Below are 27,544 nucleotides of genomic sequence, written 5' to 3'. Positions count from 1 at the left end.
TGTTTGGAGCTGCATCTCCTTATTCTAGATACTTTAGATTTTTTGTACTGTGACTTTTAGTTTCTAGGGGGTATTTCCACAAGGTGTTTGGGAATATTCAATCGAGTTTATGGGAATTTGATCCTTTATTTGTTTTAACTATTTTCTTATTTTTCTATAAAATAAGTTGTTCTTAAAAGTGGCTTGAGGGGGTTAAATTTGGTTTAGTAATTAGTTTTCCCAATCGGAAGGTTAGTGTGGGTGTCACTCACGGTGGTTTGGGTCATGTCAAGAGTTTTTTCTCAAATGAAAATGACATAGATAAGTCAACTTTTAATGAATCACATAAATGCGTTTTTTCTCAAAGTTATGGCATATTTTTGCGAAGTTACAATCACAAAAACAACTGGATATTCCAAAGGAAAGGTTTGAAAATTATTGTAAATATTATATATGAGTTATTCTTTTAATTCTTGTTCTTTTCTCTATTAAGAGTATTTATGTTTTTTCATCTCTATGAAAAGTTTGCAGTTTTAGGCCACCACATACAATACAAACAAATACATGCTTGACAAAAGAAAGGACAATCTATATATGTTTTCCTTGTTCTATTAAACAAGGTAAAAGATCAATGATATTTTTGTGAAATCATAACAAGACAAGAACACAACTCCCTAGGTTTAGAGAACATGACCATGTGGTCTGCATCGTGAATCAGCTCGACCTCATCTGGTGGATTATTCTTAATCAACCACCTTTGAAGTTCTTCTTCCTTAAGCACATTGTCCTTGTCGCATACAACGTAAACACGATGAACACAACCATATTTCTCTTTGGAAAGTGCAGTGTTCGTCAATAGGCCGGACTCATCGAACAATGGTACGGGTCTCACCAAAAAAGTTGCAAGAGTTAAGTCCTGCAAAGTTCCATAGACAACAATTTTATTGAATTTTATTCACAATAATAATAATATTACAAATTTACTTTATGTATATTAGAGTAATTGAATTATATGTGGAACATATAAATAACCAAAACAATAATCGAAATTTTGGGGCTGGAAATATAAATGACCAAAAAGGAAACTTTAGGCTTAAGAAATACTCCCTCCGATTTCTATAAGGTAAAAAAAGCATAAAAGTACATGGTCATATCAAATGGTGACACGTGAAAGGTACTGTGAATTAAGCAAGGGCAAAGCTATACAAGACGCAAGGACAAATCATTCAATGACACATAAAAGGTAGCCAGAGTACTAACAATATTCCGAAGACCAGAGGTACAATTCACCCCATAAAGGAATCATAGCGTAGCGGTAGAAGGCTCAGAGCGCCGGCGGGGAAAGCCAACGGCCTGCAGTGGCCGTTATAAAATCCTCCTATCAACAACGCCAGGCTTTACTCTTTTTCTCTTGAATATCATTAAATTAGTCATTTATAATGAGTTAAAGATGAGTTTAATGTTTGACAATCAAGTCCTGATATATAAGCCACCGTTTGTAAAATTCGTAGAATCATCAGTTTGTAAAATATCAAATTCTTCTTTACTGAATACTATAATTTTTGTAGCAATTTTATTACTTGTGCACCACCTTGGTACAATCATTAATCTTACTAAGAGATATCTCCAACATCAATATCGTTGGAATCAAGCCAACGCATGCTATTCTAATTCAATACTTACTTAATACAGTCAGTTAATCATTATCTTATTTCTAATTTATAATTATACTTGCTTAACTATTCATTTGTGTCGATGGATTCATACCTCTTATTCTTTAAATTTTGCATACAAAATTTTATTACATCTTTTTGAGGGTAAACAGTTTAGCACCCACTATGGGACTAAGATTAATTGAGATATTGTTTAGATCCTACTGGTCTAATACCACCAAACTTTATATATGTAAAATTGCGCAACTGATTGATACGATGGTTGATACCGTAAAATAATGGTAAGATCAATGTCAACAACAACTCCAATATCATACTGAAAAATCCCACAAAAAAGGTGGTAAATCCAAGCACTGCGAGACTCAAGCGCCAAATGGACAAGGATGTCAACATGATCGTACACAAGATGATGAAAGCGGCGATGACTAAGAAATAATTAGAGTCATCGAAATTAATTTGACAAGAATCTTTGCTGTATTGGAGGGCCAGCAGAAGACAATAGTGAGTTTACACGAGAAGGGTAAAACCACACCCGATCCGGAGGCAAAGGATCATGTCTCATGGTATAAGGATAGAGAATCATGGTGAAAATAACATCACTAGTCCTGGTAGAAATGAATTCACCAAACTAATGAAATCCTTACAGGCATTTACTAATTGGATAGATCAAAAAAAAAAAAGGAATTTAACACCTAAATAGATCGAATTTTATGGGCTCCTCCGGTCATGAATGCCCAGATTCGAGAAGATAGGTTTAGTTACTATTACTGCCAAGTGCAAATCCAAAATTGATACCCAAGAGGTTTCAGATTTATGACTTCCCAAAATATGATGGAACAGCAGACCCTCAAGAGCATGTAAAATCATACATATGTGTGAGGAAGGGCAACACCATGGAACAAGATGGAATAGAATCTGTTCTACATAAAACATTTGGAGAAACCTTGACAAAATAAGCAATAACAAGTTACTCTTTAATACCCAAATATTCTATGTTTTTAAACACCTTGCAGATTCCTCTGTACAAGAACATGCTAGAGAAAAAAAGATGCAAGCAAGAAATATAGACATGTACTATTGTATAATAGATAGTCATAGGATTATATAAGAACCACCTATGTGCATAAGTTAGCATAGAAGAGAAAATATAATGAGTTGTAATTGCACTTTATATTGTTCTGTAATCTTTTTTATGGTATTAGAGCTTTGCTTCAAACCTAAGTTATTTGTATCCTGAATTTTGTTTCACATTCCTTAATAGCTAGCTCATCTTCCTCCACTCTCTTCCTTTTTCCATTTACCAGATCACACCATCAATTTATAGTTAGTTATATGTCCCATAAAATTGAAATCCTAAAAATATCTTGTTTGGAGAACCCTGAAGATTTGTGATACAATTGTGAAGGAACCACCATCTAAGGTTATGGTAACTAGAAAGGATGAAAAAAATATTAACCATAAATTTATAATTAATTGGAAAGAAAAAGACATCTTAATAAGAAGTTGGCTAACTTGAACTATGTACGAAGGGTCAATGTTTTTTTTTTATAATTGGTTGCACTTTGTTCAAACAAATTTGAGCGACTCTTGAGAATAAATATCTACAAGCAAGAAAGGATAATAAATATTAATTGAACGGATCAAGTCAGAGTATCAAAATGAGGCCAAAATTTGTAGATGAATATAAAAGAATTCAATGATTTTTGGGATAGTCTCACCATTATACACTAAGCATGAGAAGAAGACATCAAGATTGTTGTAGGTATTATAAACTAATTGTAATGACCCTAAATGTCATTTTTGAAAAGTCTTAGAAAATTATCATTTTACCCTTGTAATAATTGCCCTGAGTCATGGTTGATCAGTATATGAGGTTAGATTTGAAATTAGATCAAAAAGTTGAGATTGTTGGAAGTTGTAGAGTTTTGGAGACTTTAGAGTTGAAATAAGTAAATTTAGTCATTATCCGAAGCTACGAGACTTACAATAAAATTCCATCAATTTCATCAGCTCCGAAATTTGGTCTAGGAGTGTGGTTTTTTCAGTTGCAATGTTTTAAAGGTTATTTGGACCCTTGAGTTGTGATTTTAGTGGAAATTAAGGCCAAGATTGACTATGTTTCAACATTCGGAGTTTGGATGCTCGAATTAGAATTTCGTCAATTCCATTGGATTTAGGAGGTAATTTTAGGCCTAGGTAGAGCTTTGGTTTATTTTTTAAAGGTTTCGAAGGCATTTTGATCTTTTTGGTGAAAGTTAGTTAGTTGTGGCTTTAACGAGTGAGGGGTCAAGGAGACCTCAGATCTGAATTATAATGATTTCATTGAATCTGAAATGTTGAACATAGTAGGATGACATATATTGTTCATGTTTTTGGGATTCCGAATGAATCTCGAGGGTCCATTCGAAATACTTTTTTGAACCTTGATGTTTCAGCGTTCTGGTGTCTAGTTTACTCCATCGCGTTCGTGGATCCTTTGCTGCGTAAGAAGGGTAAGGTGGCTTGGCCTTCGCATTCGCGGGGCATTGTCCTCGATCGAGGAGGGCTGAATTGTTAGAGCGCGCATTTGCGGGGCTTTGGCCGTGATCACGAAGGGATAAACTGTTGGCTCTCGCATTCACGGCTTTGATCGTGCTAGCAAAGGGCAGAGTTGGTTAGCCTATGCATTTGCGATACCTTGGCCACAACTGCGATGAACACTTGGGAAGATTAATTATTTCCCAAAATCGGGGGTTTCTTCACCATTTCTTTATTTTAGATCTTGAGATCTCGGATTAAGCGATTTCAAACAAAGATTTTCAAGATAGAGTATTGTGTAACTGTTTTTAACTTTAATCCTTTATTACCCATTTTTTATTCCATGATTTTTAACGTCAAAATTAGTGCTTTCAATTCCAAAATTGAGGGAATTTTCATGAACTTGAGTTTTGAGAAAAATTGGATTTTAAGTTTGATTTCAACTCATTTTTTGATACGATTTCATGTGCGAGTTTCAAAATCTTTGGATCTGATTTTTTATAAAAATTCCAAATTTGCCCTTAGCTCTCAGGCTGACATTTTGGGTCAATTTGGATTCGGTTTTCAATAATAAAAAAACAGGTATCATTGTTCATGATTTCTTATTGGAATTCTATATTTGATTAGATTTTGTGGATTCGGAGGCACATCATAAGGGAAAAGCTCAAGAGATGAGTTGATTTTATCCTCTTTTAAGGAAAGTGGACCTCTTTGACTTTCTTTAAAGTGTGTTGAACCTTGTATGCCTTTTTGTATGTTTGGAAGTAATGGGGAATGGCGAAGGTCCTTGTATTATTCTACATGTTATCAAATATTGTCTGAATATTAGTAATAATCATGTGGGAATAAAAATGAATGAATTGATTTGATCAATATGTGATGTGCCATGATTATGTGTGATTAGTTATTCATGTGGAAGTTATCATCCTCTCATTATGCATATGAATATCTTTATGTGCATAGGTTCTGAGGTACTTTTGTGATAGCATTTTGTGAATGTGATGAAAAATGACAAAGAGGATGAACTATTTTTTTAGGGTTGCGACACGCACTGTGGTTGATACCATTTTGTGAATGTGATGAAAAAAGGACAAAGAGGATGACCTATTTTTTAGGGACATGCCACGCGCCATGGTGATACTAAATTTGAGAAACGTGTCTCATACCAGGGATGATATAATATGCAAGGGATGTGCCCTACACAGATGTAAATGCATGGACTGATGGTTCCCATGTTGCTAGGCAGTGGGTGTGTATCAATAGAACAAACATATATCACTTTATATGACATTAACATCATATTGCATAGAACCTCATCGTCTTTTCCTGACCTTTTTGTGTGATTGATATTGTATCGTGGTTATTGATTATGGAATTTAGTAATGATGTTATGGAAACTCTGATTATATGAACTATGGTGTATGAAATGTACTGTCTTCTCTTGTTATATTGTTAAACTATAAGAATTGGTTGGTTCTAATTCCTGTGCAGGTTGTAGTATATAGTGGTTTAGATGGCATGTTAGGGTACTTGCATTCAGCATTACTTAACATAGGATCGGCTAGGGATGCATGTTGAGTACCGTCGTGGTTTTGGTACTCGCTCCCTTGGTTTTTGCAATTGTGTAGGTTATGAGCCTGGATCAACTTGATCATTCCTCTTGCATCTTCGACCGATGCCTTTATTGGAATTTTGTGAGGTAGATTCTTGTCATTCTGGTAGACATCACATGCTCTTGATTATGCTACTATTCCAAGAATGTAGACATTCAGACTTGTACTTACTTTGAATTTGTTTATTAATTAGTGGCTTGTACACGTGACACCGAGTTTTGGAGAAGGTTTTGTTATATTATGATTTTTGCAATACTTAAGTTTTGTTTAGTTTTTATTTCTTATTATACTTCCATATTTACACTTACCGAAGGTTGTTTAGGATGACCAGTCTTGATGGGATAAGACATACCTAGTGTTTACATTGTGACAAATTGATATTAGAGCCATAGGCTCATAGGTCTCACGTCTGTATAAGTCAAGTCTACTAGAGTCTCGAGGATCAGCATGGAGATGTCCGTTGCTTATCTTCAAAAGGCTATGGTGACTTTTAATAAAATCTTCACTTTTTTATTCTCTACCGTGCATCCTTGATCCAGTCTAATTTCTATTGTTTCACTTTATTCTCTCACTTACAGTTATGACTCGTGCTTGGTTCTACATGTGTGCACTTAATATATCATCATGTGGTTTTGGTGTTAGATTTAAAATTAATGAGGATGTGGTAGACTTATGAAAAAGATGTGGTTAGACGTGGAATGCTCTACGATTCAAAGAGATTAAGTAAGTTATGGTTTAATGATGCATCTTGAGCATATTGTATGGAAAGATGAACAATGGTTTGAGGGTATTGATGAACGTCTTATCTTTTCTGGTTAGTTATTCAAAAAAATAGGAACAATACTTATGTGGCCTATATGATATCTGAAGTGGTTCGACATTTGAGAATGGTATAATTAATGGAATGGCTAGGTTATGAGAACTGTGACATTGGAAACTACTGCTAGTAAAGTTTGTCATAAAAAGAATGGGTTGCTTAGTGTATGATGAGAATAATATTGCGCGAACCGAGATTAGAATTTCTACTAGGATTTCATAGAATAGGTGTATATCAAAAAGGTTATAATATGACTACTATAGCGATACATATGTTTACTTGTTTAGAGTTATGGAATGTGTTACTTCTGCTATCGACCTGGCCTACGAAAGGGTGTATCTCGCCTTAGGGTAGAGACTAGACGAAATTGGTAATGTATTATAGTTACTTAATGCGTAGAACTGTGTGGGGCTATTTGGGTATGATATTTTCAGTGGTGATGATGTGCTCTAGTGGTGGATCTTGCGGGTTTTCATGATGTGGTACTAGTGATATATGAAAATGGAGTCATCACTTATCAAGTGTAAATACTAACTACTAAGGAGTTATCAGTTGCTTCACCTACTCGGGTAATGAGGTTTGATGTTGCATTCGCATTTGAGAAATCAACTGGTTGTTACTACGGATGCTTGAGTTAGGAATTGTTTATAAGAAAAATTATGGTGGTGGATCTTGATAACGTATTAATATGTTTAGGTTGTGAAGTGTATTTTGAGGATCTAATTGAGGACCAATGATTGTGTTATAATCCAAGAGGAGTGGATTGATATCAAGATGATCAGCTTATAGGTAAAGGAAGTACCAACAAGTATACATGTGTAAAGGCAATATAGAAGTGCTAGCGAGAAAGTACATGTGGAAATTGGTTAATTCATACGATTTGACTACATAACTAGATTTGAGGTATCATGTTGATGATAAGGTTAACTTCGTGATGATGGCAAGGGCTACTGAGCATGATAATAAGAGTTCGGGATGGTTTATGATTAGGTTGCAGCTATATGGTAAGGGTTTTCAGTTAAAGATATCCAATATGATAATGATGAATTGCGGGTATCTAACATTGTGATTTACTACTAATGGATGAGTAATGTGGTCATACAAAAATTTGTATGATGTGTTAGAACACCGATCGAGTAGAATTGAAAGGATTTCAACTTATAATGAGAGTGGAATGTTATTTTGCTTTCAAAAGGAACTGAGAGCAAGAATATTTACTCAGTTGCAAAGTCCAAGGTTTAACTTCCAGAAATTAAAGATTTGGGTTCAGAAATACGTGGATTCATCCCTCTTGCTCTATTTGTGGTAATAGTGTCAGATGTTCATCAATCAGGTTAAAACTATTGAGTATGCTTTGAAATTAAAGTCTACAGACATTTGGCTCAAGTATTGTGAGGAGTCCTATAATGGTTTTGAATTAGGTAACTAGCATGGCTTGGTTTTCTAATGAAAAATATGGTGCGATCACTGAGAGAGTGGTTGATGATAAGCTAAGATATGCGATTTCTAAGGACCTTTAAGGTATGGGCTGATGTTGGTTGATAAGGAAATTAGTTTACATGGTGTGAATAGAATTCAAAATTTTTATTGTATGTCTACATTCATGGCTGTAGATTTTGTCATGGTATGGATTAGTAAGGTAATAAATGATTGATTGTGTCGATTATTGTGCATTTGGAAGGAATTATGCATGGTTTGGGTTGTAGAGGTTATTGCTTATAATTGTTGAAAGGCCTAACATAGTGTTTTACTTGAAGTATTTGGTTTAGACTGTGAGGTGGAATGACATAGGTTTTTGGCCAAAGGATAGGATTGGTAAATGAGTTAGCAAAAAGAACAAGAGTCTTGTATGTTGAACAGTTCAAAGTATGCAAAATTGTGTTATAGGTACAAGCTAAGAAATGTGGAGGAATAAGACACCATGTATTGCTCCTTGGTTCAAAGTTGAAGATTAAAAATATGCTGGCCTTTGGGTTTAGACATGGTAATTGTAAGGTAGACGGGTTCAACATAGACTTATGAATGGTTTATTAGCGACTTTTTAAAAGATTTGATTTTGATTTGTCTGACAAACAGTGATGTATGAGAGATTCTGCATTTTATGTTGGGTTAGATGGTTCAAATTATGGTAGGTGACTTATGGGTACAATATAGGAAGGACTTACATTTCTACATGGTTATTGAGGATTTTGAGCTGAATAGATGCTAATTTATAGATGGAAACACACTAATTATTGTGATGGGTTACATAAACACTTAGTGGTGAATAAATGGTATGTGCTTATGGTATAAAAAATTCTTGGGGTGATCAAGGTTTCTCTAAGATTTGACATGAGTATATAATTGTTTGAGTGGTTGTTGAGGCATGGCATACGAAGGGTTGCATGTAGTTGATATTGGTTTTTGATTCAATAGCCTTAGTTTTTTGGAAAAGTACTATCAGATTTGGAGTTAGTGCTATCAGCCTTGAGTAGGACCAATTTCCGACATGGAATGCTTAGAGTAGGCTTGGAGAGGATGAAAATCTTTTTTTTAGAAAAAGAGAAGTCATAATTTAGAGTTACAGAGAGTGAAAATGTGTTTGCTAAGGACTTTTGGTACTAATGAAGGTTTTAAGAGTATGTGTAGAGGATTAGTAAAGGCATGATATTTCATTGGCACAAGATTGTTTTTGTTTTAGTTATGGGTTATAGTGAATATGTTGGGTTTTGTTGAGTCGAGTATGTTTCGAGCTATGTTGGTGATCAAATCATATATTATAGGCAGAGAAGTCAAATAGGTGGGAATCAAATAACTGTAGAAGTTTTAACTGTGACTACTAGAGAGGGAGTATTTTGAGTAAGACAAAGGAGAATTTTGGACAATTAGGGTAAACTAGTAGCACTGCATATGCAAACCTTGTTGAGAGTGCTTGTATGAGGTATATCATGGGGAACTATAGTTTCTCGACATTCTTGGTATTATCTTATCGTTGAGGACATGTTTCAACTATATGTAATTGAGTTTGAGGGCCATTGGGCCAAGTTGTACCTTTTTAGAAGGTGTATACAATCATATCTACTGTTCCAACATTCTGACAATGTTATTAGAGGGTTTTTTTGCTTAGGTGTATCATTCACTGGGTGGTTACTTGATTATCTCCCTCTTTGGGTTAGATTAGTTGGATTCTCTCTTGATGAGTATGCGTTATCTAGAGATCAAGTTCTTGCAGCTTAAAGCTTATAGGAGGATTATGTTAAGGGCATGAAATTATACTAAGATCAGTGATGATTTTGTGCATTATGAGTATTTGGGGGTTGGCTGTGGCTTCACTCCTGGTTTTCGAAGATATTAGTTAAATTCTCGTAGTTATGTAGGAAAAGGATTCAACGCGATGTTTGTGCTGGAGTTTAGAGAGTTTCAATTCAGATTTAGTTCATGAGTTAGCCTATGGGGTAATCGTTCTTGGTTTGCAAATTTTTTTCCAATTTTATTTCAGAAGTTCAGTTTTTGGTAGTTGATCCTAATGGTATGGTCTAAGAATGAGCTCACTTAGGGAAGAAAATACTGACTTTGAAAATTATACCTCAGGCTCTTGATAACGTTGAGAATTCTTCTTTTGTCTTTTTTATGTTTGAGGAAGAACATGTTTTTAGTGATGGATAATGTAATAAACCTGAGGTCATTTTTGGAAATTTTAGAAAATTATCATTTTACTCCTCCCAATAATTTTCCTGAGTCATGGTTGATCAGTATATGAGGTTAGATTTGAAACTGGATCGAAAAGCTGAGATTTTAGAAAGTTTTGAAGTTGTGGAGGCTTTTGAGATGAAATAAGTGATTTTAGTCATCATCTAGAGTTATGAGTCTCGGAATGAAATTACATCAATTCCATCATCTCTATAATGTAGAATTTGGTCTAGGACTATGGTTGTTTTCAATTCAAAGGGTTTTAAGGTTATTTGGACCCTTGAGTTATGACTTTCATGGAAATTAAGGTCAAAACTGACTATAGTCAACATTAAGAGTTCAAACGTTCGAATTGAAATTTTGTCAATTTCGTTGGATTTAGGAGGTTATTTTAGGTTTAGGTAGAGATTCAATTTATTTTTTAGAGGTTTCGAGGGCTTTTTGTTCTTTTTGGGTGAAATTTATTTAGTTGTGGCTTTGACGGGTTCCAGGTTAAGGAGACCTTAGATCCATGTTGTGATGGTTTCATTAAGACCGAAACATCAAACTTAGTAAGATAACATTTATTATTTCTGTGCACGGAGTTCTAAACGAATCCCCAAGGTCCATTCAGAGATTTTTTTAACCTATGTTTTAGCTGTTCTGGTGTCTGGTTTCCTCCTACCGTTCATGGAGACTTTGCATGATTTGTGAAGGGTTAGGTGGCTTGGACTTCGTGTTCGCGGGGCATTGTCCGTGATTGCAGAGGACCAAATTATTTGCATTCACATTCGTGGGGCTTTGGCCGCGATCGTGGAGGGATGAACTATTGGCCCTTGTGATCGATAGGCTTTGGCCACGATCGCGAAGGGTAGAATTGGTTGGCCTCTGCATTTGTGGGACCTTGGCCACCATTGCGGTGAACACCTGGCATATTAGTTATTTCCCAAAATCGGGGTTTCTTTTTCGCTTCACCAAATTTTGATCTTGAGAGCTCGGATTAGACGATTTTAAAGAGAGATTTTCAAGATAGAGTGTTGGGTAAGTGTTTTTAACTTCAATCCTTCATTACCCATTTATTATTCCATGATTTTAACATCAAAATTAGTAATTTCAATTCCTAAATTGGGGAATTTTTCATGAGCTCGAGTTTTGAGAAAAAATCGAGCTCAATCTTTATTCAACTCACTTTTTCGATATATTTCATGTGTGAATTCCAAGATTTTGGTATTATAAATTTTTTATTTTAAAAATTAGATTTACTCGTAGCCCTCGGGGTTTGACTTTTTGGGTTAATTTAGACGATTTTCAAAAATAAAAAAATGGGTATCGATGTTCATGATTTCTTATAGGGATTTTATATTTGATTAGATTTTGTGGATTCAGAGGAACATCATATGATAAATGCTAAAGCGGAGAGTTGATTTTATCCCCTTTTAAGGCATGTGGACCTCTTTGACCTTCTTTAAAGTGTGTTGAATCGTGTATGCCTTGTTTATGTGTTTGAGAGTAATGGGGAATGGTGAAGATCCAAGTATTATTCTACATGTTGTCAAATATTAGTAATAATCATGTGAAAATAAAATGAATCCGTTGATTTGATAATGTGTGATATGCCACTATTATGTGTTATTGGCTACTGATGTGGAAGTTATCATCCTTTATTTATACATATGAATATATTTATTTGCATTGGTTCTGAGGCATTATTGTAATGGGTATGTTGTAAAAGTGATGGAAAAGGGGACAAAAAAGATGAACAATTTTCGAGGGACATGCCATGCGATGTGGTTGATGTTTCACGCCCTTGAATTATTATTCACGAAAGGATTGAGAAATCCAACATAAAGATTTGATTCTAAATTTGCAGAGCCGGTGCTATTGTTGACTATATTCAAGGGACGTGCTGCGCGCTGGGGATGATATGATATTTGAGAGACATTCCCTGCACTGAGGTAGGTGCATGGAGTGATATGTCGCATATGGGTACCTGTTGCTAGGAAACGGGTGTGTATCAATAAGAGAGACATGCATCACTATATATGATATTTGCATCACATTGCATTGCACCTCATTGTATTTGCTTGACCTTTATGAGTGATTAATATTATACCGTGGTTATTGATTATAGAATGTAGTAATGATGTTATGGACACTCTGATTATGTGAATTATGGTGTATCACAGGTAGTGTGTTGCTCTTGTAATATTGTAAAATTGTTAGAATGGACTGGTTCTGATTCCTGTACAGGTTGTAGTATGTGAAGATTTGGATGGTGTGTCAGGGTACTTGTGTTCAGTATTACTTTACTTAGAGTCAGCTAGGGATGATTTCTGAGTGCCGTCATGATTTTGGTACTCACTGTAACACCCCTCAAAATTCTCCCTAAGATTCGGGCTTTCTTTGTACACATGTGGGGCCCATCGTATTTATTTCGAAGTATGTACTCGAGTTAAGATGAGTCCTTGAGGAATTTAAGAGCGTTGGAGGTGATGTTGGGTCATTGAGGACCCCTAGGACCGAGCTAAGTCCAAAAGATCCGTCGTGGCTAAGTTTAGGATGAATTTATGTAAGGGTCGACTTTTAACGACCCTATCTTTTGAAGGACGTCAATCTGGGTGGCCCACGACCTATCAAATTAAAGGTCGTCGAGTCTTCTTTCCAACGCCACCAACAACGTAAATTTTGGAGTTCGGAGTCAAAAGATATGACGATCCGAAGATGAACTAGCACGACAGAAATTTCATTTTTGGCCTGTGTTGCAACTGCTGGGGAAATGGCTTTGGCGCTGTAAGGGCGCGACGCACCACTATCGCGCCAGAAACATGCCTCAGTAGTTTGGTCCTTGGAGCGATGCGCCACTAAAAGTTGTGCAGGGTTTTTCAGGCCAAATTCCCAGAATTCAAAACAATGGGCTTGGCGCTGTAAGGGCGCGACGCGCCACTATCGCGCCAGAAACATGCCTCAGTAGTTTGGTCTCTGGTGCGGCACGCCACTATGAGGTGTGCAGGTTTTTAGGCGTAATTGGCCTTGGCGCTGCAAGGGCGCGATGCGCCACTATCGCGCCAAGGGCGTTTTGGCCTAATTTTTCAGAATTTTAGAGGAAGGGTAATTTGGGAATTGTCCCAAATTATATATACCCAAGCCTTGTATATTTTGGGACCATTTCTTCAGCCCTCACTCTCTCTCTAAAAGCCCTAGCTCCTCTCTCTTCTCTTCTTCTCCATTTCCAACAAAAAGGAGTCCAAGAACTTCAAGATTTGAGTTCTCCATTGAAGACCCAACTACAAGGTTTTCTTCAAGTCTTCACTAAGGTATGTAAGGCTATCCAAAACATGGGTTGAGTCCACCCATGTGCCCTATTCTTGTTTTGAGGTTAGATATTCATGAAAATGGAGTTTCTTGGTATGGTACATGTTTGAATGAGTTTTGTCTCCATTTTATTTAATTATTTATGTGCCAATGTTGTTGAGCTAAGAGGTTCCTAAAATGAGCCCTTATGTGAGTATGAGATGATCAAGGAATGAGTTGCTAAATATGTTTTATTGATCTTCTTAATTATGTAGATTTGATAAAGTATATTATTTTCTTAAAAATGTTGCCTATTATAAAAATGTCGATTTGAAGTCTTGAAGATGTGGTGAGTCATGAGGATTTTCTCAAATGGATGGAGGTAATGATTGATTATATCTAGATGATGTTATACATGTGCATTTAAATTTTCTTTTGAAGATATGATTGAGATTGAGCAAATAGTATGCTTGGAAGAGATTTGATTGTGATAGAGTTGATGAGTTGACAAGGTTGTAATGAGACTTGTTGATATGAGTTGATTGAGTTGATTGGATGGAGTTTTATGAGCATTGAGTCTTGGGAGGAGTATCGAGCACCGAATTGGGCAAGAGTATAGTCCATACTCAAACCCAATACATGTGTTGACAAACGTAGGGGGGATTGAACCATTAAAATCGGATGCTTCCCCGAGAGCTTTTGTCCTGACATTATAGGACCTGGTTGGATTGGATCCATGAGTGTTCGATTCGTTCATACCCTGGCAAGGTATGAACGGGCGTGGCAACAACGTCATTTTGTTGTACCTTCACTGGCTTATAAGTGTTGGTTGTCGGTTAAGAGAAACTCCCAAATAGGTGTTGATAGTACTCTGAGTCAGATTGAGTTGAATTGTATATGATTGGTCCAGTCTAAATCATATCCTTGTTTAGACTTAGGACATTTGATTGAGTTGTCATCCCTTTTAAGTTGAGCTGCCGAGTTGATTTATTCTTCCTTGATGTTCGTTGTATTCGGCCATTTTACATACTCGTACATTCCATGTACTGACGCCATTTGGCCTGCATCGTTTCATAATGTAGAGACAGGTACTAGAGATCATCAACCGGTGCTCCGTTGAAGATCCACATACACTTCTAGCCAGTCGGTGAGTCCTCCTAGTTCCCGGAGGATATTGGGCCTTCTTGTACAGTTTTGTTGCTCTTCCTTTTATTTAGAATGTTGGTAGCCATGGGTTTGTCATTGGCACCTTTTTGACATGAATAGAGGCTTCATAGACTGGAGTGTGGGAGGTCGAGCGGTCATCTTGAGGAGTCCTATTTTTATTGTCTTCTTTTGATTGTAAATGTTTGGCCTTCGGCCCTTATATTATGAAAAGTATTTCTTTAAATTGAGTTCGTGCTAAGAGAATGTTCTTGAATGAAGGAGTGACTGGACCAGGTGGTTCGCTCGGAGGTCAGAAATGGCCTTCGGGTGCCGGTTACGTCTAGGGTACCCTCCCAGGGCATGACAAACATGGTATCAGAGCACAGAGTTCAAGTGTCCTAGGGAGTCTATGAAGCCGTGTCTAGTAGAGTCTTGCTTATGGGTGTGTTGTGCACCACACTTATAATCAGGAGGATATAAGACATTAGGAATTTTTTCACTTCTTTCATACTCTGAATTCGTGCGATGGAGTTAAACTCCATGAAACTTCCTTTCTAATTCGTGCGTTTATACGTTACAGATAATGCCTCCTAAACGTACCGCTAGCCAGAGGAATATGGATAATGCAGGGATGCCACAGTCAGAGGCACGCCCAGCAAGGGCTAGAGGCCGACCCGCAAGATATGCGGAGGCACCTCAAGTGCCATCTACCCCACCTATACCCACATCAGAGGCTGAATTTCGGGGGGCAATTGCAATGCTCACGCAACTAATAGCTGCCCGAAGCGGTAATCAGAGTTCGCTGACTCTCAACTCTAGTTCCCAGGAGCCATCTGCTGCCACTAGAATTAGAGACTTTCTGAGGATGAATCCGCTGGCATTCACAGGTTCTAAGGTCGATGAAGATCCCCAAAACTTTATTGACAAAATGTGGAAGATTCTGAAAGCTATGCATGCTACTAAACTTGAGGGGGTCGAATTGGTGTCTTATCAACTCAAAGATGTGGCAAACATTTGGTATAACCAATGAGAACAAGATAGGGGTGAAGATGCTGAACCTGCTAGGTGGGATGAATTTGAGGGAGCTTTTCTTGACCACTACTTTCCCCGAGAATTGAGGGAAGCGAAGGTGGAGGAATTTGTTAATCTAAAATAGGAAGGTATGTCGGTTAAGGAGTATGGCCTAAAGTTCATCCAGCTGTCCAGGTATGCTCCAGAAATGATTCTTGATGTGAGGTCAAAGATGAGGAAGTTCGTCTCCGGATTAGGGAGGCATGTGAAGAAAGAGTGCAAGGCAGCATTGTTGATCTCGGATATGGATCTCTCCAGATTAATGGTGTATGCTTAACAGGTAGAGGAGGAGAAAAGAAAAGACAGAGAAGAGCACCTGAGCAAAAAGGCAAGATCAACTGGGCATGAGAATGAGCAGAGGCAAAGCAAGGGCAACAAGTCCTTCTTCCAGAAGAGGCCTTCCACCTATGCCTCATCTACCGCCAGCGCACCGATGCCGCAGGATAGGTATGACCGGTAGGGACAAAGTCGCTAGAATTTCAAACCCCAGGTTTCTCAATCCCCGGCCAATATAAGTCAAGGTTCGAAGGGAAAGCCACCATGCGGCAAGTGTGGTAGACTCCACCTGGGAGAATGCAGAGCAGGAAGGGTTGGTTGCTATAAATGCGGCCAAATGTACCATCTTCTGAGGGAATGCCCAACATGGGGGAACAAGGCCCAGTCCGCTGCCACCCCACCACCAGCTAGAGGTAATCAGAGGGGCGCTACTCCAGGTACGAGTGGAGGTACAAACCGCCTATATTCCATGGGTAGTCGCCAAGATCAGGAGAACTCTCCAAATGTCGTGACGGGTATGATTCGAGTCTCTTCTTTTGATTATTATGTATTGATGGACCCAGGTGGCCACCCTATCTTTTGTGACTCCTTATGTGGCTAGTAAATTCAATAAAATTCCTGAACGTCTTCTTGAGCCTTTTAGTGTGGCCACTCCTGTCGGTGATTCTGTCTTAGCTGAGAGAGTCTATAGAGATTGCATTGCATCCATTTATCAAAGAGATACCTTGGTTGACTTGGTTGAGTTAGATATAGTTGATTTCGACGTGATCCTTGGTATGGACTGGCTTTATGTCTGTTATGCCTCTATTGATTGTAGGACTCAAACTGTCACATTCAAATTCCCGAATGAAGCTGTCATAGAGTGGAAGGGTAGTCCTATTGTGCCTAAGGTTAAGTTTATTTCATACCTTAGGGACAGGAAGCTAATCTCAAAAGGGTGTATTTATCACTTTGTCCGAGTGAAAGATGACAGCCTTGAGTCTCCATCCCTTGAGTCGGTTCCGATTGTCAACGAGTTTCCGGATGTCTTTCCTGAAGATCTGCCTAGAGTCCCTCCTGATAGGGAGATCGACTTCGGGATTGATGTTCTTCCTGATACCCAACCTATCTCAATTCCTCCATATAGAATGGCTCCGGCTGAGTTGAAGGAGTTGAAGAAGCAGCTGAAAGACTTGTTAGATAAGGGATTCATTAGGCCGAGTGTCTCACCATGGGGTGCTCCGGTCCTATTTGTGCGGAAGAAGGATAGGTCCCTTAGAATGTGTATCGACTATAGGCAGTTGAATAAGGTCACCGTAAAGAACAAATACCCTCTCCCCAGAATAGATGACTTATTCGATCAACTTCAAGGTGCCACTTATTTCTGAAAGATAGACTTGAGATCCGGCTACCACCAGTTGAAGGTGAGAGAATGTGATATTCCAAAGACTGCTTTCCGCACTCGTTATGGCCACTTTGAATTTTTGGTCATGTCCTTTGGGTTGACTAATGCCTCCGCTGCTTTTATGGATCTCATGAACCGAGTATTCAAACCGTATCTTGATATATTTGTGATTGTATTCATAGATGATATACTGGTTTACTCCAAGAATGAAGAGGAGCACGCCTATCATCTTAGAGTCATTTTACAAACTTTGAGGGACCAGGTATTGTATGCAAAGTTCTCTAAATGTGAATTTTGGCTTGCATCAGTGGCCTTGTTAGGCCACATTGTATCTGGAAATGGTATTTAGGTTGATGCTCAGAAAATTGAAGCTGTGAAGGATTGGCCTAGACCCACATCCCCAACAGAGATAAGGAGCTTCCTGGGTTTGGCCGGGTACTACCGAAGGTTTGTAGAGGAATTCTCATCCATATCATCACCATTGACTAGGCTGACCCAAAAGAAGGCTAAGTTCCAATGGTCTGATGCTTGTGAGGAGAGTTTCCAGAAATTGAAGACCAAGCTAACCACTGCTCCTGTTCTAACTTTGCCCGATGGAACAAAGGGTTTTGTGATTTATTGTGATGCCTCCAGAATTGGTTTGGGTTGTGTGTTGATGCAAAGGGGGAAGGTGATAGCCTATGCTTCAAGACAGCTTAAGCTTCATAAGAGGAATTACCCAACCCATGACCTTGAGCTGGCAGCTGTGGTGTTTGCACTTAAAATCTGGCGCCACTACCTGTATGGAGTGCATATGGATGTATTCACCAATCACAAGAGCTTGCAATACATCTTTAGCCAGAAGGAACTCAATCTGAGGCAAAGGAGATAGCTTGAGCTACTCAAGGACTATGATATGAGCATCCTCTACCATCCAGGTAAAGCTAATATTGTTGTTGATGCTCTTAGCAGGTTGTCTATGGGTAGCACTGCCCACATGGAGGAAGGAAGGAGAGAATTGGCGAAGGAGGTACACAGGTTAGCCCGACTGGGAGTTCATCTGGAAGAGAATAATGAAGGCGGAGTTACAGTTCAGGACGGGTCTACATCCTCACTTGTGGCAGAGGTGAAGGAGAAGCAAGACCAAGATCCTGTCCTTCTCCAATTGAAGGGAGTTGTACACAAACAAAAGGTAATGGTATTTACCCAAGGGGGAGATGGTGTATTGCGGTACCAAAATAGATTGTGTGTGCCAGATGTCGATGATGTTCGAGGAAGGATTATGGCCGAAGCGCATAGTTCTAGATACTCTATTCATTCGGGTTCCACAAAAATGTACCATGACTTGAGGGAGATCTATTGGTGGAGTGGGATGAAGAGAGATATTGCGGAATTTATTTCCAAATGCCCGAATTGTCAACAAGTGAAGGTTGAGCATCAAAGGCCATGTGGTTTAGCCCAAAGCATAGAAATTCCAGAGTGGAAGTGGGAGATGATCAACATGGACTTTATTACAGGCTTGCCGAAGTCCCGAATGCAACATGATTCCATTTGGGTGATTGTGGATAGAATGACGAAATCAGCTCACTTCTTGGCGGTTAAGACTACTGACACCACAGAAGATTGTGCGAAGTTGTATATACAGGAGATCGTCAGATTGCATGGGGTCCCTTTGTCTATCATCTCAGACAGAGGAGCTCAATTCACTTCTCAATTTTGGAAATCCTTTCAGAAGGGATTAGGTTCGATGGTGAACCTGAGTACAGCCTTCCATCCCCAGACAGATGGCCAAGCAGAGCGCACAATTCATACATTGGAAGATATGTTGAGGGCGTGTGTGCTTGACTTCGAGGGGAATTAGGATGATCACTTGCCTCTCATAGAGTTTGCATATAACAATAGCTATCATGCGAGCATTCAAATGGCTCCTTATGAAGCCTTGTATGGGAGGAGGTATAGATCGCCCATTGGGTGGTTTGAAGTTGGTGAAGCCGGGTTGATTGGGCCTGACCTCGTTCACCAAGCCATGGAGAAGGTACGAATTATCCGAGAGAGGCTAAAGACAGCCCAAAGTTGCCAAAAATCTTACACCGATGTGAGGAGGAGGGACTTAGAGTTTGAGGTAGGTGATTAGGTGTATTTGAAAGTGTCACCCATGAAGGGTGTCATGAGGTTTGGAAAGAAGGGGAAACTTAGTCCTCGATATATTGGTCCGTACCAAATTTTGAGGCGGATCGGGAGTGTTGCTTATAAGTTGGACTTACCCTCAGAGCTAGCTGCTATTCATCTGGTATTCCACGTTTCGATGTTGAAAAAGTGCTTGGGTGATCCCTCATTGGTAGTCCCCATTGACAGCGTTGGAATTAAGGATAGCTTGTCTTATGAAGAGGTTCCAGTCCAAATTCTTGATCGCCAAATTTGCAAGTTGAGGAACAAAGAAGTTGCCTCAGTCAAGGTCCTGTGGAGGAATCAATTTGTTGAGGAAGCCACATAGGAAGCGGAGGAAGCCATGAAATCTAAATATCCACATCTATTCGAGCCTACCGAGGAGGATATTGAAGGTAATGACCATTTCCTTGACTCAAATTCATTTGTACCTTTTTGAGTTTTGATTGATATTTGATTGAGAATTTGATTGATTGAATGACTGAGTTTTGATTGTGATTTGTACCCCGAGTCCATTCTTGATTGCTCGTCATTCGAGGATGAATGATCCCAAGGGGGAGATAATGTAACACCCCTCAAAATTCTCCCTAAGATTCGGGCTTTTTTGTACACGTGTGGGGCCCATCGTATTTATTTCGAAGTATGTGCTCGAGTTAAGATGAGTCCCTGAGGAATTTAAGAGCGTTGGAGGTGATGTGGGGTAATTGAGGTCCCCTAGGACCGAGCTAAGTCCAAAAGATCCGTCGTGACTAAGTTTAGGACGACTTTATGTAAGGGTCGACTTTTAACGACCCTATCTTTTGAAGGACATCAATCTGGGTGGCCTACGACCTATCAAATTAAAGGTCGTCGAGTCTTCTTTCCAATGCCACCAACAACGTAAATTTTGGAGTTCGGAGTCAAAAGATATGACGATCCGAAGACGAACTAGCACGACAGAAATTTCATTTTTGGCCTGGGTTGCAACAGCTGGGGAAATGTCTTTGGCGCTGTAAGGGCGCGATGCACCACTATCGCGCCAGAAACATTCCTCAGTAGTTTGGTCCTTGGCGCGATGCGCCACTAAAAGTTGTGCAGGGTTTTTCAGGCCAAATTCCCAGAATTCAAAACAATGGGCTTGGCGCTGTAAGGGCGCGACGCGCCACTATCGCGCCAGAAACATGCCTCAGTAGTTTGGTCTCTGGCGCGGCGCGCCACTACGAGGTGTGCAGGTTTTTAGGCATAATTGGCCTTGGCGCTGCAAGGGCGCGATGCGCCACTATTGCGCCAAGGGCATTTTGGCCTAATTTTTCAGAATTTTGGAGGAAGGGTAATTTGGGAATTGTCTCAAATTATATATACCCAAGCCTTGTATATTTTGGGACCATTTCTTCAGCCCTCACTCTCTCTCTCTAAAAGCCCTACCTCCTCTCTCTTCTCTTCTTCTCTATTTCCAACAAAAAGGAGTCCAAGAACTTCAAGATTTGAGTTCTCCATTGAAGACCCAACTACAAGATTTTCTTCAAGTCTTCACTAAGGTATGTAAGGCTATCCAAAACATGGGTTGAGTCCACCCATGTGCCCTATTCTTATTTTGAGGTTAGATATTCATGAAAATAGAGTTTCTTGGTATGGTACATGTTTGAATGAGTTTTGTCTCCATTTTATTTAATTATTTATGTGCCAATGTTGTTGAGCTAAGAGGTTCCTAAAATGAGCCCTTATGTGAGTATGAGATGATGAAGGAATGAGTTGCTAAATATGTTTTATTGATCTTCTTAATTATGTAGATTTGATAAAGTATATTATTTTCTTAAAAATGTTGCCTATTATAAAAATGTCGATTTGAAGTCTTGAAGATGTGGTGAGTCATGAGGATTTTCTCAAATGGATGGAGGTAATGATTGATTATATCTAGATGATATTATACATGTGCATTTAAATTTTCTTTTGAAGATATGATTGAGATTGAGCAAATAGTATGCTTGGAAGAGATTTGATTGTGATAGAGTTGATGAGTTAACAAGGTTGTAATGAGAGTTGTTGATATGAGTTGATTGAGTTGATTGGATGGAGTTTTATGAGCATTGAGTCTTGGGAGGAGTATCGAGCACCGAATTGGGCAAGAGTATAGTCCATACTCGAACCCAATACATGTGTTGACAAACGTAGGGGAGATTGAACCGTTAAAGTCGGATGCTTCCCCGAGATCTTTTGTCCTGACATTATAGGACCTGGTTAGATTGGATCCATGAGTGTTCGATTCGTTCATACCCTGGCAAGGTATGAACGGACGTGGCAACAACGTCGTTTTGTTGTACCTTCACTGGCTCAGAAGTGTTGGTTGTCGGTTAAGAGAAACTCCCAAATAGGTGTTGATAGTACTCTGAGTCAGATTGAGTTGAATTGTATATGATTGGTCCAGTCTAAATCATATCCTTGTTTAGACTTAGGACATTTGATTGAGTTGTCATCCCTTTTAAGTTGAGCTGCCGAGTTGATTTATTCTTCCTTGATGTTTGTTGTATTCGGCCATTTTACATACTCGTACATTCCATGTACTGACGCCATTTGGCCTGCATCGTTTCATGATGCAGAGACAGGTACTAGAGATCATCAACCGGCGCTCCATTGAAGATCCACATACACTTCTAGCCAGTCGGTGAGTCCTCCTAGTTCCCGGAGGATATTGGGCCTTCTTGTACAGTTTTGTTGCTCTTCCTTTTATTTAGATTGTTGGTAGCCATGGGCTTGTCATTGGCACCTTTTTGACATGAATAGAGGCTTCATAGACTGGAGTGTGGGAGGTCGAGCGGTCATCTTGAGGAGTCCTATTTTTATTGTCTTCTTTTGATTGTAAATGTTTGGCCTTCGGCCCTTATATTATGAAAAGTATTTCTTTAAATTGAGTTCCTGCTAAGAGAATGTACTTGAATGAAGGAGTGACTAGACCAGGTGGTTCGCTCGAAGGTCAGAAATGGCCTTCGGGTGTCGGTTACGTCTAGGGTACCCTCCCGGGGCGTGACACTCACTCCCTTAATTTTTACACTTGTGTAGATTACCAGTCCAGATCATTTTGATCATTCCTCCTGCATCTTTGACCGTGACCTTTATTGGAGTCTTGTGAGGTAGCTGCTTGTTATTCCGGCAGACATCACATGCTCTTGATTATGTCTTTCTACTATTCCCGTATTGTAGACATTTCTTGTATGTTCTTTGAATTGGTTGAATTAATTAGTGGCTTGTACACATGACACCAGATTTTGGGGAACGTTTTGTTATATTGTGATTTCTGCATTACTTAAGTTTTGTTTAGTTCTCATTTCTTCTCTTATTACTTATGTTTTGTTTAGTTCTCATTTCTTCTTTTACTTCTACATTTTCCCTTATCGAGGGGTGTTTAGGATGACCTGTCTTGGTAGGTTAAGATAGGTGCCATCACACTCTGTTTTTGGGTCATGACACTAATACAAGACCTGAGGTTTGTTATACAGGGTAAAACTTTATATCTAATCTTCACTCCGTTTGTTAATGCATTAAGAGAGTACTATATAAAAGAAAGAATATAGCGAGAAGAATCACGTCGAGCAAGCCATGACTTTTCAAGCCCATAAAACAAAGGTTTGTATGGCAGAGGCGGAGGACATGCAAACTCATGCCAAATTTATGAAAGAAACAATGACACTGTTGTGCCGTATTTTTTTTATAAGTGAGATTAGTCCTACCAATCTCAACAAGATCCACGAGTACTCTTAATATTAATAATTAATGAACCGTATTTAGATAATAATCTTTACATGGACTCTGGAGTAAACTCTTGGAGTTGCATGATTTTCAACCTTCAGCTTGAAGGGGATAATATAGACCAACATAATACAGGATTAGGATAAAGATTCATAATTTTTAATATATTTGTAATAGTGTTGTGGATGCGTTCAAGCCGATTAAATTATATTTTAGTAGCTTTCTTTGCTGTTTAGAATATGATTTATGTTTAATAGTTTTATAAGGATTAAGTTGAGCTATAGTTATTAGTCTAGAATAGAATTTAGGTTTCACACTTTCATAAGGATTAGAGTTCTTATTGCTATAATAAGACTCCTATTTAAACGGATTTGTGAGGAATAAATTATTAAGTCATATTTTAATCAAAAAAATAAGAGATCAGAGTTCTCTCTCTATTAGATTCTAAGGTTTCAGCCTCCCATTTGTAGAATTTTTAACAAAACAATGAGAGAAATCAAGATTTGTACTGATGATTAAAACTATAGAGTACATGCTTCTTTTATAGGAGTGAATTGTAGAGTCCTAAGCTAGTTATAATTAGAGTCCTACTACAATAATTATTACTAATATGATAATATTGTAATTATAAATAATCTAATCCTAGTAGTGATAATCTAATCCTAGTCGACTTCAGCTAGTAGAAGAACTAGTAGCCTAGTCGACATAGGAGTCTAGTCCTAGTGTGACTCGAACTGTCCATATCTTCAGCTTCCCTTATCTTCAACACTTACCCTCAAGCTAGAGAGTGGAGGAATGGTGACTCCTCGTTTGCTTTGAAACCCAGCAAAAACTTGTTTTGTCAATGCTTTGATATGAAGAGCTACCTAGTTGATCCTTGGACCCAAAAAAACCAACAAAGACTTGTTTTGTCGATGCTTCGATATGAATAGCAACCTAGTTGTTGTTAATCTTGCTAAGCACATACTAACCCAATTCAGAGTTCATTCCAGAAGTTGTATACCAATTATTGTTTCCTTCACCCGTGTAATATATTTGTGGCAATTGTTCCTGTTGAGGAATATAATCTTCAGAGGCGTTCAATAATGCCATTGAATTTGTTTTTTTTCGATTTTCTAGTAGTTTCTTCTTTGTGCTGTTGTCTCTTCCTCCGGAGTTGAAGTTGTTATTTCTTCTTTCCTTGCCTAGCATGACAATCCTAAAGGTCTTGTATTTGAGACCTAAACCTATAGCAAAACTGACTACTTTGCTATCTTTATCCAATGGTTTGTGTATGGTTGTAAGGGCATCACATATGCCTTTGAATTTCTTAATATATTCATCAATCTTTTTGGTTCTGAGCCTAACACTTTGATGGTGGTGTTTGAACTGAAACTCTTTATCTTTTGTTGCTTGAAGATAAATTTCTTTCAAGAATTTCCACATCTCCTTGGGAGTCGAGCAGCCCATAATCAGGTACATGCTTTCTTCTGTCAAGGTGCTTAAGATCCTACCCCTTAGCAACACATCTTTCTCCTCTAAAGCCACAACTTTCTCAGCAGCATTTCTAGTGGAACAACTACTTTTAGTTGGTTCATTCTCTGTAATGAGACAAGTTAATCTCATCACATGAATTAACTGCATCATCCATATGAGATAGTTTGTTGATTTAAGTTTAATGGAGGAAGAGGCAATGAGGTGGTGAAGAGAGGAGATGGACAGAGTGTTGGTGGAGGTGGTCATTGCAGTTTGAACGTGTGGTTCCTTCTTCTTTTTTTTGATCAACACTTAGAGACAGTGGGACAACTTTAATGCTTTGATACCATGTAGAATTTTCAACAAAAGAATGGGAGAAATCAAGGTTTGTATTGATGATTGAAACTATAGAGTACATGCTTCTTTTATAGGAGTGAATTGTAGAGTCCTAAGCTAGTTATAATTAGAGTCCTACTACAATAATTATTACTAATATGATAATATTGCAATTATAAATAATCTAATCCTAGTAGTGATAATCTAATCCTAGTCGACTTCAGCTAGTAGAAGAACTAGTAGCCTACTCGATATAGGAGTCTAGTCCTAGTGTGACTCGAACTGTCCATATCTTCAGCTTCCCTTATCTTCGACACCTTTAACAAGCTATATACAAAATAGGTCGATCTAGGAATTCAAAAAGACAAGAAGAAGTCGAAATCAATTGATTTTGCCTTCTCTAAAAATCCTAACAAATAGATTATATAGTTTGATATAATTTATGATTAGGATGTACAATTCTAATACTATAGTACATAGATAGACATGGGGTTATATAAGAACTACCTATGTGTATGAGTTAGCTGAGAAGAGAAAACTTAAAGAGTTGTATTTTTACATTCAATTTGTTTTATAGTTTTTTTCAAATGTCTATATGTATCTTACCCCCTTCAAATGTGACTTGTGAGATTTCATTAAATATGCTATTTGGTAGTATATGATAGGTAAGATATTCAGTAACTATAGGTAAAATTAACACAAAAGAAGTAAAGATATGAAAGTTAGGAAAAATAAGTTTATAGTTGATACAAACTCACCTCAGCAGGGGACAGTTGATAAAAGTTGGTTGCTAAGACTTTAGGGCCAAAGAGGAGAGAGGTTGGGCCTTTCTCCTGTCCGTTGTTGTACACAAATTCAGTGTCCATGTGTGATTCCACTTGTTGATTATACTGATAATTCGCAAACAAAAACAATGACTACTATTTAGTATATTAGAATTATAATAGTAAAATACATGTACATTTAATGTCGTGAAAACAAGTGTTTTTGAACTTTGATCCCTGCCTTTTTCATGGACAAATTTTTTAGATCAAACGTCAAAACTTATTACATTTCAAAGTTTGTTCACAAGGCAAGCAGAGTCAGAAGTACAAAATAACGCACCTCTAAAGTTATTTTTATAAATCGCCCGTGGATTAACAGCCTTAAAAATAAGGTAATTACGTTTATCTATTACGTAACATATTGAATACACTGATATTCTTGTGATATTTTTTGGCACTATCAATCTGTATATGTTTAATTCTTATTCCATTGGTTCCCTCAGTTATTATGTATTACTTATAAAAATTATAGGTACTGCTATTATATAGAGTGATTTACAAAAATAACCTCTATGCACAATAATAAAAGACCATTTATAAAAATATAGATTGACATATGACCTGAAAAAACAAAGCAGGTTATTTGTTACAACAAGATGAGTACATCAGTGACGTATTTTTGTTATACTACATTTTTTTTGGAATGAACTATGAAGTTCGTCGTTAATTTATTGCTAAATAAAATTTGTGATAAATTATATTATTTAGGTATAAAATTTATTCGTCATCACTATTAGAGAACATGAAATTAGCTATAAAATTTGTCGATAATCCCCACCTCATCCGTCACTCAATAGGTCTTAGATAATTGAAATTTCTTATAATCCATCACTATTTCTGAAAAGAACTTAACAATCTGACATGTTTTGATTCATTCCTCCAAGGAAAAATATATATGTGATACAATATTGAAATAAGGAAACGAATTATTTCCTTATAAATATGCTACCAAATATGCTATCAAATATTAAGGAAAACTAATTATTTCCTTACAAATATGCTACCAAATATTATCAAATAACTATCAAATATATTATACTGCAATAATTTCATAGCTAAATGAGATTAGCATAAAAATTTTATTATTTAGCTACGAAATTTTGTCAGCCGCTAATTACTTATTTTCTAATATAAAGAAATTTTTATTGTTTAGCAATGAAATTTTGTCAGTCGCTAATTCCTTATTTTCTAGTATAAAGAAATTAAATTCATTTTAACAAACCTGTTGACTAATAGCAACAAGATTGAGGTCAGGACTAGGCATGAAAGCTGTGACAAACACAGCCACAGCAATCTTGTGAGGGAACTTTTCCATAGCAAGAGATATGTTGATGCCACCCATGCTATGTCCCACCAAAACAACCCTTTCTTGTTGTGGCAAAGAATTCATAAATTCTATCAATGGCTTATTGTAATCATCCATGGAATTGAGTTCTTCAGCATGTTTTGGATTAATTCCAGAGGCAGCCATGTCAAGAACACTAACTTTGTGGCCTTCACTTCTTAGAATTGCCACAACTTTGTACCAACACCATGCACCATGACCAGCTCCATGAACTAGCACAAAGTGATTTTTACCTTTTTCCATTTTCACTCTTTTTCTTCAATACTTGTTTAGATGACACTTTCCTAATGATAGAGAGGAA

At 37.7% G+C, this 27,544-nt stretch overlaps 1 protein-coding gene across 1 annotated transcript; it reads right to left on the bottom strand.

Annotated features, from left to right (window-relative positions):
- Positions 1-525: 525 nt before the first annotated feature.
- Positions 526-27,544, bottom strand: LOC129896608 (methyl jasmonate esterase 1-like). Its single transcript, XM_055972548.1, has 3 exons — positions 27,121-27,544; positions 25,833-25,964; positions 526-895 (listed from the first exon to the last, which is right to left on the bottom strand). The coding sequence occupies exons 1-3, from the start codon at positions 27,484-27,486 to the stop codon at positions 608-610; spliced, it is 786 nt and encodes a 261-aa protein (XP_055828523.1). The 5' UTR covers positions 27,487-27,544; the 3' UTR covers positions 526-607.

The sequence above is a fragment of the Solanum dulcamara genome, chromosome 7, assembly GCF_947179165.1.
Source record: "Solanum dulcamara chromosome 7, daSolDulc1.2, whole genome shotgun sequence".
Lineage (NCBI taxonomy): Eukaryota > Viridiplantae > Streptophyta > Magnoliopsida > Solanales > Solanaceae > Solanum > Solanum dulcamara.
This window is presented reverse-complemented; position numbering and strand designations above follow the sequence as displayed.